General features: G+C 43.1%; 1 protein-coding gene across 7 annotated transcripts in view; it reads left to right on the top strand.

Annotated features, from left to right (window-relative positions):
* Positions 1-12,199, top strand: part of DUS3L (dihydrouridine synthase 3 like) — a 57,954-nt gene that overhangs the window by 42,376 nt on the left and 3,379 nt on the right. For 6 of the 7 annotated variants that reach the window (XM_029588831.1, XM_029588829.1, XM_029588830.1 and 3 more), the window contains exons 12-13: positions 6,594-6,782; positions 7,858-7,986. In XM_029588831.1, coding sequence (XP_029444691.1) covers positions 6,594-6,782; positions 7,858-7,986 — 318 coding nt within the window. The remainder of the gene's footprint in view (positions 1-6,593; positions 6,783-7,857; positions 7,987-12,199) is intronic. The other variant, XM_029588834.1, reaches the window with a different exon arrangement.

Genomic DNA, 12,199 nt, shown 5'->3' with positions numbered 1-12,199 from the left:
ATTTATTTATTTAGGAAGCATTTATCTCCTAACAGAATATATATTCCTAAGTGATTTACAACATAAATTCAAGGCATGAAAAACAATAAGAATTCAAAAATAAAATTAAAATACATAAGAACACAGACAGACCTATAAACAGTTTCTTTCCACTCCTCTACTGGGCAATTTCTCTCATTGGGCAAATTTTTAAAGCTTTCTTAAATTTTAACAAATATACCTCTTCTCTCAAGCCAGGAGGCAAATGATTCCAAAGTTGAGGAATCATTCCAGAGAATGATCTAACCTTCAAACGAGAATTTTGAAACATTTTAATCTCCTGGGTTCTCAAACTTCTACTAGATCTGTACCACCTGAGACTGTCCTTTTAGTTGCTGTGGATCAACTCACTTCAAAGTTTTAAAAGGCAGAGTCAAATTCTTAAACCTGCATCTAGAACTCACCGGAAGCCAATGCAGATCGAATAATAATGGCTCAGAAGAAGTTCTTCTAGAGTTTTCGGTCACAATACGAGCTGCTGTATTCTGAATAATTTGCAGTTTTCATGTAGTTTTGACAGGTAATCCCAAAAATAAAGCATTACAATAATCAATGTAAGACAAAACAAAAGTGAAAACTACAGATCTCAAAACTATAACATCCAGAAATGGTCTAATTTTGTATAAGCAACTTAATTCTCAGTTTCTCATCGAGAGATGTTTTTCTAGACTTAAAGCTGAATCCATTTGAACCCCAAGAGATCTAACCTCTTCCTTAGAAATATTCTCCTCCTATCCACTTCAAAGGGGTATCTAATTCCAGAGCTTCATTGTGCATTGAGTGAAAAAGAATTTTCTCTGATTAGTTTTAAATGTGCTACTTGCTAACTTCATGTAGTACACCTTTAGTCCTTCTATTATCTGAAAGAGTAAATATTCGATTCAAATTTACCCATTCTAGACCTCTCATGATTTTAAAGACTTCTATCATATCCCCCCCTCAGCCGTCTCTTCTCCAAGCTGAATAGCCCTAACCTCTTTAGCCTTTCCTCAAAGGGGAGACATTCCATCCCCTTTATCACGTTGATCGTCCTTTTCTGTACCTTCTCCAGTGCAACTTTTATCTTTTCTGAGATGCAGTGACCAGAATTGTTCACAGTACTCAAGGTGTGGTCTCACCATGGAGCGATAGAGGCATTACGACATTTTCCTTTTTATTCACCATCCCTTCCTAATAATTCCTAACATTCTGTTTACTTTTTTGACTGCTGCAGCACACGGAACTGACTATTTCAATGTATTATCCACTATGACGCCTAGATCTTTTTCCTGGGTGGTAGCTCCTAATATGGAACCTAACAACGCGTAATTACTGCATGGATTATTTTTCCCTATATGCATCACCTTGCACTTGTCCACATTAAATTTCATCTGCCATTTGGATGCCCAGTCTTCCAGTTTTGCAAGGTCTTCCTGCAATTTATTACTATCTGCTTGTGATTTAACTACTCTGAATAATTTAGTATCATCTGCAAATTTGTATTCCTTTCCAGTTTATTTATAAATATATTGAAAAGCATCGGTCCATGTACAGATCCCTGAGGTACTCCACTGTTTACCCTATTCCACTGTGAAACAGACCATTTAATCCTCATCCACAATCACCAAACTCACAAACTCCCATCTCCCGATGACTCTGCTGCTAGTACCTTCGCCTCACAGCTTCCAGTACGAAACCTAGGTGTGCTAATTGATCCACACCTAAACCTAAAAAAACACATCAACTCCATCCTAAAAGAAGGCTTCTATAAGCTCAACGTCTTAAAACAGCTCAAACCCCTACTCCATACTCATGACCTCAAAAAAAGTCTTCCAAGCCACCCTAGTTTCCAAACTGGACTACTGCAACTCACTGTACCTAGGCCTCCCCTACGTCTCTATCAAACCCCTTCAAATGTTACAAATCCATCCACAAAAGCAACTCCTCCTGGCTCAGCGAACCCTTCAGATTCACACACTCCTCCCGCCCAACCAGAACAAACCGTAAAGGTACACTACACATCCCACCCCTCAAAAAAGCCCGCCTAACCTTTGCAGCTAAACAGTAAGTTTATTTTTCTATTTTCCTCATTTTATCAGTTTCCCTTTCAAAAATTTAGTGTTAGAGCTGTAGATTTACATATTGTCCCCCTTCCAGTCATTAGTTCAAATGTGAATATGTTATGATCACTGTTGCCAAGTGGCCCCACCACCATTATCTCTCTCACTGAATCCTGCATTCCACAAAGATTTAGATCTAAAATAGCTCCCTCTCTTGTTGGTCCCTGAACCAATTGCTCCATGAAGCAATCATTTTATTCCATCCAGGAACTTTACATCTCTAGCATGTCCTGATGTTACATTCACCTAGTCAATATTGGGGTAATTGAAATCTCCCATTACTGCACTGCCAAATTGATTAGCTTCCCTGATTTTCTCTTTGCATCTCATCATCAGAAGGAATTGGAGCTCTGGTGCTGCCATGGACTCGAGGAATTCTTTGTCTTCCCTCCATGGCCTCTGGTGGACAAGGGATTACGGCAGATAGAGAAACATTCAGGCAAAGAGATCCTTGTAGCTCCAGAATGGCCACATCGACTATGCTTCCCAGATCTGATCAACATGGCCATAGCTGGGCTCCTGAGGTTTGGACATTGGTTGACTCTTCACCATGGTCCAATATTTTCGGGTCAGGTGGCTCACTTCTGTCTAGTTGCTTCGCTTTTGAGAAGAGACAACCGAGATGCAGGGAATATTCTGAAGCTGTTATTGCCACCTTATTGCAGGCTAGGGAACATTCTACATCCTTGACATGTGTGTTAATTTGGAGGATCTTAAAGTCCTAGTCTGCTGTTGACAGAGTGCAGCCTCAGTCTGTTCAGGCTATGGTGTCTCATATTTTGGTATTTCTTCAGAACTCTGAAAGTCCAGGTAGCGACAATGGGTTGTCTTCAGGGTAAGGTGCAAGGGTATCCTCTGTCCACACATCCAGATGTTCTACAGTTCCTTCGGGGAGCTAAGAACATGCGTTCTCAGGTGTAGAATGACTTGGAATCTGAATCTAGTCCTTAGAGGATTGTGTGAGGCTCGGTTTGAACTACTAAATAGAGCTAGTATTAAGTACTTGATTCTTAAAGTAGTTTTCTTGATGGCTTTTTGTTCAGCCCAGAGAATTTCAGAGCTCCGGGTGCTGTCATGTCGAGATCCCTTCCTACAAATGTCAGATTTGGGGGTATCTTTATGGTGCCTTCTTTTTTGCCTGTGATAATCTCTGCGTTCCATCTTAGACAGTGGAGCTTCCAGCTTTTCCAGATTTGGATTTCTCTACAGCTCATGCAGGGGAGCTTATCCTCTTAGATGGGAAGCATGCATTATTCAGGTATCTAAAGGTCACTTGTGATTTTCATAGATTGGATCACCTCTTTGTACTGTGGAATGGTTCAAAGATGGGGAAAAAAGGCATCTAAGACTATAATTCTGCGGTGGCTGAAGTAAGCAAATCGAGCAACTTCTATTTCTAAAGGACACCGCTGCCGAGGGGTATAGGGGCACACTCTGTGCGTTCTAAAATGATTTCCTGGGCTGAGTCGCAACAGATGTCTCCGCATGAAATTTACTGGGTGGCTACTGGAAAGTCATTGTACACTTTTACTAGGCAGTACCGCTTGGATGTCGGGGCTCCGGCTTCCATGTGCTTTGGTGAGAGTTTTTTCTATGAGCAGAACTCTCCAGTTCCCACCTGAATTAAGAGAAGCTTAGGGACTTCCTAGGAGTCTGGACTGATCTGGGTATGTACAGGGAAAGGAAAATTGGTTCTTACCTGCTAATTTTATTCCTGTAGTCCAGAGACCTGCCCATTTATTTGGTGGGGGAGTTTACCACTCATACTGTTGCTTTGAATATAGTATGGAGATGTTTCCAATGCTGATCTCTTATGTTAAATTTGGAAATGAGTTTTCTATCGTCTTTTTGGGCAACTTCACCTTCATCTGGCTCATAGGAGGGGAGGGCATTTGCTTAAAGTTTGCTTAGAAATTTATGGTTGTTGCTGTCATCTTGGCTTGGGTACAGGTCAATACTGAGGGGGACTGCAGGTGGCACTCTGGGTTATGTACCGTGTCAATGAATCTTTCTCTGTCTCCATCTGCTGGCAGGGAGGCAAAACCTGGAGTCTGGACTAATCTGTGGTCCTACAGGAATGAAAATTAGCAGGTAAGAAACAATTTTCCTGTAGCTCTCATATATAATGACTGAACTAGTGGGATGATAAGGAAGGTTAAATTGTTTACCTGATCATTTTCTTTCCTTGAGTCCTGCTAGACCAGTCCACATCCCACCTAGGAAGTCAAGGGTGATGAGGATCACTGGTCTGAAAACATCATGGGAGTAATCGGGTAGCACCCCTCTGTCTGTCTCTCTCTCTTTCTGCCTTTTTCTGTGTTTCTCGGAGCAATCTTCAGGTCCTTGTACTAGAGGTTCTAAATTGGGCTCTGAAGGGATTTCAGATGGTCACAGTGCTTTTGCAGTAGGCTACAGGGATTAGGCAATAGCCACATCTCTCTTATAAACCCAGAGGGGCTGATGCAGTAAAGTGCACACATAAAAAATGTGCGTCCAAACTGGGCATCCGGTTTTTTTTTTTAATGCTCGCACATTCACCTCTCTTGGGCACCCTATACAACAGGTAAATGAGCTGCTGCACTAAAAGACGCATTAGGGAAAATTATGCATCCTTAGCGTGTCCTTGGCATCGGGCGCCCAAGAAACATGGCTGTGTGCGGGTTAGGAAAACGGTCGCTCAATACGAGCATCTATTTTATCCCGCTACCGGCACAATATACAAGCACAAAATACACAGCCTGGAGCATGTATATTGTGTATCCATAATTTTTTCCCCCCTTTTCATTTTGTCATGCGACAGCTTTCTGTGGTTCCTCTGATTTAGTATCGTCACGATACTAACTAGGAAGCACTACAGAAAGCTGGAATTTTTTGGTTTTTTGTGAGCCCTTGACACGCAGCAAGACTTAACGCCAGCTCCAGGACTGACGTTAAATTTTCCGCATTAACAAGGGTGTGTTAGGCGAGCAGTAATCTATTGCATCCCAGGGTAATAGTTAATAGCCTCATCTACATAAAATTTACATGTGATGAGTGCTATCAGATGTGAGTTTTGATCTGCGTTCTGGACGCGCTGATCCCCTTATTGCATTGGGGTTATGGTCACACATCCAAAACGCACGTCCAACAGTTCATTAAGCTGTGCACTAGGCTTTCCACACTTAATACATCGGTCCCAGAGTGAGGTCATAAAGAGGTATTTCCTCTGTCTCCATCAGCTGAGAAGGAAGGGAAATCCCATATGTAATGATTAGTCTAGCAGCACTCCAGGAAAAAAAAAGATTATCGGGTAAACAATTTAACCTTCCTGCCCTGACTCTTATTGTGACCTTGGGCAAGACACTTTGCCTCTTATTGCCTCAGGTACCTAGCTAAATTGTAAGCTCTTTTGGGAAGGGACTTATTGTACAGCTGTAAGCTGCCTTGAGCATTAGTTGGAAAGGTGGGCAAAAAATTATTCTCCCCCCCCCCAAAAAAAAATTAAATAAGAGGATAAAAATTAGCTTCCCTTCATGAGGAACTTTAAGCTGTTTAGGCCACCAACATCTACAGTTCCTGTCTGTAGAAAAAATGTATTATTTTTTTTAGTGAACGCCATGAGCATGGCCAGCATCTGACCACCTGCTAATTTCTTGGTTCTGTTATTCCATTGGGGCAGATCCAAAGAAGTACACAGGTCACTGTGAGAGCTGTGGGTGGGGGGAGAAATATTGTACAATAAAATAAATGTATTTTGGCAATCAGTTATAATTTAAAACTACCAACATTTTTTATAATAATTATATAGCATTGGGGCTCAATTGGTGGCTATACCTTTTGCCTGTAATCCCTGTGTGGTACCATGGAGTGTAGTTGGATTATTCCACTGTGATCTAGGTGAAGCTTTTCCCTGTATCACTTTATTAATGGGGGAAAAAAAGGACATTATAATAAGGAACCTACAAACGGCAAGTTAATAGCTGCTTTTAAGATATGTTTGGTGATTCTCACAAGTACTACCAAACCCAAACACATGCACAGAGCTACTTCTCTATAGCCATCTCCTTTGCAGAGGAGACACTGGTCCTAGTACATTTCAGATTGCAATGCATCTGTGAATTGTACATATGGCCTGTAGATTTGGTGATATTCCTGAGCATTAAGGGCCCATAGCTTGGTTTGAGGACTGCACAGCAAAACCTGTCAGGAAGTATATTCCTCATGAGTCGTCATTACTTGAGTGGCTGCCCAGGCAAAGGACAAAAATGGTCTGATTTGTAATGTAGTTCCTTTTTGCTTAAATAAATTGAGCAAAGTCAGTCATTCCTATCCATAACCTTTGTTTATAATAAAGAATTGTTAGAAAAGAATTTAACTATAACAGACTGAGTGAAGAGAATAAGACTTTGTTGTACACAGAGAAACACTGTCGTTGCATTTACTTTCCTCTTTCTTTTTGGTGGGGGTGATTTACAGAGGAGCACTGATCAAGCCATGGCTTTTCACTGAAATTAAGGAGCAGCGACACTGGGACATTTCCTCCACAGAAAGATTTGAGATTCTGAAAGATTATACAAGTAACGGGCTGGAGCATTGGGGTTCAGACACTCAAGGCGTGGAGAAAACCCGGCGGTTCCTGCTCGAATGGTTATCCTTTCTGTGCAGGTAAGGCATCTCTAGTCTGCTGTCTCCCCCCCACCCAGTCTACTTTTTACAAACTCATCTCTGTGCTGGCTGTGGGTGTGAACTTCGCTCTCCAAGCAGGACAGCTGCAGGTCTTGCCCAAGTTCGTCCTGCTGAGGGGAGGAGTTTTGGCCCATAAAATGCAGCTAAAATCTGATTTTAATTTTGTGCAAATGACCAGTGTGTCAAGCTCAGATGACTGGCTGCTAATATCGCAACAGCATCACTGCTTCTGAAGAGTTGTTTGTTTTGTTTTTTTTTGTTTGTTTGTTTTTTGTGGTAGAGAACATGCTCAGAGCCTGTAAAATAACACGTGTACCTCAAGCTGTAGCCTCGCGCATCAGGCTGGCTCTTTGTGGCAAGTTAAAGCAATGGTTGTCTAGAATTTGCCAAAGTTATTCATTTCTACCTGTATCATACAAAGACTCTGCGATTGATCTGCTTTAGTGTTTTTTCATATTTACAGCTAGGCAATGCAGGGTATTTAGAAGGCAAGCGGAGCCAGAGGGTCTAACTGGGCTTGCAAAGCGAACATATGAGCTGCGTCAAGTAATTTTGGCACAGTCTCCACTGAGCCCACTTTCATTCTTCTCCCCTTCTTTCTCTCCTTCATTGCCCCATCTTTCTGAGCGAACCCTGGCTTTAGTGTTTCTAATGTCTGTGACTACCCTGAAAACAGAGAAAGGTGATGTGGTGTTCCTTCAAGACTGCAATACCAGCAGCCTCCTAGCTCAGCAGCTTGGCACCTCTTCTTCAGGGTGACCCACACACAGGGCAAATAACGCACTGGGCTGCTACATTCAGCCCCTCCCAGCTAGACTGTGTGTCTCAGCTCAGTGCTGCAACTATATCCTCAGATGGTAGTGGGAGGAGCAGGGAGATTAAACAGTGGCAGTTTAAGCGCCTATGCAAATACCTTGACTCATGATGAGCTTGACCTGTCCTTCAGCTGGAGAGCTGAGCCAGGGACCCAGCTTGAGATTTCAGCGGCTTCTTCATCTTTAGCATCTGTTTGATATTCTGCTTGCTCTTACATATCACTTCATTTGGAATTCAGATACATTCCAGTTGGACTGCTGGAGCATGTACCTCAAAAAATCAACGAGCGACCTCCCTACTACATGGGCAGAGACTACCTGGAGACTTTAATGGCTAGCCAAAATGTGTCTGACTGGATCAAAATAAGGTAATGTTTCGCATTATGGACAAAAAACCCCCAAGGGACTGAATTGTGGTGGTTTAAACCATACACAGCTATTCAAAGAGAACATTTGTAAAATGGACATAATTGACTCTCTTGCTAGTGACTTAGCCATCTGTTTTGCATCCAGTGGGATAGTGCTGTGCAATAACCAAATCTGCCCAGTTTACATAGAGAGTATTGTCATTGAGGTAAGAAAACATGCAGCTAGTTACTGTTTACTATGAAGCTGAGTTTTTTGCATTTTAATATAAGTGGTGCTTTCCTCTCATCTTCTCTACAATGGCAGCAAAATACATAGTAACATAGTAATGACAGCAGAAAAAGACCAAAATGGTCCATCCAGTCTGCCCAGCAAGCTTCCCAAGGAACTAACTGCCACTCCGTGCAGGTTACCCCCACGTTTCTCTTAAGGGTAGTAACTGCTGCTCCGTGCCAGTTAAGCTTTTTTATTTATTCCCATTCTCTAGTCTTTTAGGGATCCAAACTGTTTATCCCATGCCCCTTTGAAATCCTTCACAGTTTTAGTCTTCACTTCCTCTGGAAGGGCATTCCAGGCATCCACCACCCTCTCAGTGTAGAAATATTTCCTGACATTGGTTCTAAGTCTTCCTCCCTGATCTTCTTCGCCCAAAACCAAAATGTTTACCAGTTGCAAATATGTTTAGAAACTATTTATATAACACTTCCTGGAGTAGGGTAAGAAAATCCAGGCCTCAAGTGCTACAAACAGGTCTGGTTTTCAGGATAGCCATAATGTATATGTATGAGGTATATTTCCATGTATTTGCTCCACTGTATGCAAATATATCTTATGTATTCCTTGTGATTTCCTGAAAACCAAATTGGTTTTTGGCTCTTGAGAACCAGAATTGTCTGCTTCTGGCATAGAGCAGTGGGGTTTCAGCCAGGAGCACTTGGAAGCCTGTCAGGGTGGTACCCAGTCGGATCACCAGTACCACATAAGATCATAGAGTATAGGCTTCTCCTATCACCTGCCACGCGTGCAGGAAGAGCCAATCCTGTCCTCTTAGTGATCCAATGCCAGTACTGATCTGTACTCTTCTTCCCCCTCCTCCACCCCCCCCCCCCCCCCCCGCAGCATCATCCAGTGTGACTGAAAGTGAGGCGCAAGCACAGTAGTCACGACCAGCATGAGAGCAGCAGGGGGAGGCCAGCAGTCATGGAACTAAAGCAGTGGCACAGGGGACAGGGAAAGCATTGCACTTCCAGTCCCCACAGCTGCTGCTTCCTCCTGTCTTCCCTTTGCATAGGCTTCCTGTTTAGAAATTAAGCCTGCACAGGGAAGGTGGAAAAGGAGACAGCCATAGGGAACCGGTAGTACAGCGCTTTCACTGTCTCTCAGCCAGCCGCCTTTTTCTGTCTTGCTGCTCCTGTGCTTGGGGTGCTTGGCTTTGCTTTTGCTTCCCAGTTGCCATGGGGAAGGAAGCAAGATCGGGAAGTTGAGGGCTTAGAGATTTGGAAAGCTAAGAAGGGAAATGGAGTTGAGGAGAATCCAGGCGTGATAGTCGAAAGGTGGGGTGAGAACAAGCAGAGGAGTGAGGAGATAGGAAAAGAGAGAGAAGGGAATGGATGGTAGGGAAGTGGGAGGAGCCAGCTGCCATGCTGGGGTGTGTATGTGCTTGGGGAAGGGTGGGGGGAGGTGGCAAATAGAGAAATGGAGGGCTGAGTGGTGGGGAGATCCAGAGAGAGAGCTATGGGGGTAAAAGGGGGAGAGTGAGAGAGGGCTGAGAGCCAACAAAAAAGAAATGGAAGGATCAAGAAGAAACCAGAGAGATGAGTGAAACGGGGAAAGAGGAGTAAAGTGTTGATAATGAAGGGAGAGAGTTTGGAGCAGATGAGAAATGAGATTAAAGAAAGATATGAGAGAGAGAAGGACGAAAGGAGAAGACTAGCATAGAAGGAAAGAGAAAATGAAAGGAGATCCAGAAAATTACATTAGAAGATAGACAAGATGAAAGCAGAGGAGATTAAGGCAAAAAAAACCCAAAAAGCAAAATCTGTAACCAAGATTGAGAAAACGCACACTTTATGTTCAGTTTAGCTATTGTGATATGACCTGTGAAATACAAAATTTTATATTCTGCATGTGACTTTTTTGTATTTTTTTTTGTATTTTTCATTTTGGTACATAGCTGTATTTTCTGCATATGGTATGTGTGCCTAAATTCCACTATATACTGTTTTTTGACATTTTTGTGATGTTGGGAGAAGTGAAGTGGATATCCATTTATAATATTCTTCCCTCCATCTCCCTGAAGTGAGCAATGTCAGTTTGATGTGAAGCTATAATAAAACACCGCAAGACACATGCCCTCCCACTAACTGCCGCACCAATATCACTTCCTGCTGGGCATGGTTTGAATTCATCAGTGTCAGAATTTTGTAAGTGTATTAAATGGCAATTGAAAAACAGGCCCAGATATCAAACTAAAATATAAATATAGTATTTACTGTGATTTTGAATTTGTGTGACTCAGAGTTCACAAGCCATCGCAAGCTCTTGATAGCGGTACAGTAGTCATGAGAGGTTGAGAGCCATTTACCCACAGCACTGGCATTCTCTTTCCACAGGGAGGCATCTTTATCACAGAACCATTTTCAGCAAAGCTTTCTCATGGCTCCTGACTGACTTACAGGCCGTTTTTTCCGCGTGGGGAAAAATGGGCGCTCATGATTGAGCTCCTGCTTTCCTAACGCAGGCCCATCCACCTCTCCCGGGTGTGCGATGCAGTAGACTAATGAGCCACTGTATTAAAAAGGAGGCGCGAGGGGAAATTGTGCGTCCCTAGCGCCTCCTCTGCATAGGGTGCCCAGGAGAAGTGTCTGACTTAGTCACCACGATATTGAGCGTTCGTTTTCCTAACCTACGCACAGCCACTTCTCCTGGGCACCCAATGCCAAGGAGGCGCTAGGGACGCACAGTCTCACCCCTCGCGCCTCCTTTTGAACGCAACGGCTCATTAGCCTACTTAATATCGCCAGTATTTTCTGCTTTTCTGTTAAATGTTTGGGGCTCCTTAAGACTTAACGCCAGCAGGCGCATATTTATTTTTTAATGAAGGGGGTACTAACTAATAGCCTCATCAACATGGCATTTACATATCATGAGCGCTATTAGCTACGCGCTGGTTTGGATGCACGTTTTGGACGCACTAATCCCCTTATTGCATAAGGAGTTATGGACACCCATCCAAAAAGCGCGTCCAGCTGCAGGTTAACTTGTGTGCACGGTATTGCATCGGCCTGTTGTTGCTTTCCTTGTTACTGCCAGTTGGTTTGTTTACAAAGGGAGGTTTAACAGTAATAATAAAAAAAAAAAGTGACAAGACAATGTTGTTTCACTTCTGCCAGTAGGAACCAAGATAAACTTTAAATATGTTTGTGCAGGCAACCTTTTCTGGGACCCATCTCACTTAGAGACACACACAACATGACAGTGCTGCATTCTGCTCCCAGCAATACTGGCCTGGGAGAGCCCAAACTTTAGATCGCAAAAGCTGAGCAGGGTCAGGCTTGGCTGGAGTATCACCACGTGCTGTGGGTTGCAATGGATATTAGCAGACCTTTCTCGTATTCTGCCAAGGAAAGTTAATAGGTACTATGGTGGTGCCCTGCTCATCTAAGACAAGGGTCCCAAACTATGGCCTGTGGGCTGGATCCAGCCTGCGGAGGAAGGGTGTTTTTTTTAAATTAATTTTATTTTATTACATGCAAGCAGAAAGGCTGCTGGGATTTGTCAGGACCTGCCAGTGAGAGAAAAGCTGACTGGAGCACTGCTGACAGGGAGAGCTGGCCCTGACAGTGTAAGGGAGGTGGTGGTGAGTGAGAGGGAATGAAGGGGACGACAGAGTGCACCCCCCTCGCCCCTCTTCCTCTCAATGGGCAGGTTTGCCAGCTTCTGAGAAATATTAGGAGATAATAGAGAATAAAACAAAGAATATCATAATGCCTATCACTCCACGATGCGACTGCATCTTGAATATTATGTGCAGTTTTGGTCACTGCATCTCATATAGCAGAATTAGAAAAGGTACAGAGAAGGGCAATCAAAATAAGAGAAGGAACAGTTCCTCTGAGGAAAAGCTAAAGCGGTCATGGTTCTTCAACTTGGAGAAGAGACAACTGAGGTCTATAAAATGAGTGGAGCAGAACAGGTAAACATGAATCTGTTTAC

The sequence above is a fragment of the Rhinatrema bivittatum genome, chromosome 2 (assembly GCF_901001135.1).
Source record: "Rhinatrema bivittatum chromosome 2, aRhiBiv1.1, whole genome shotgun sequence".
Taxonomy (NCBI): domain Eukaryota; kingdom Metazoa; phylum Chordata; class Amphibia; order Gymnophiona; family Rhinatrematidae; genus Rhinatrema; species Rhinatrema bivittatum.
Note: the sequence above shows the minus strand (reverse complement) of the source record. Positions and strands in the feature narration are given on the sequence as shown.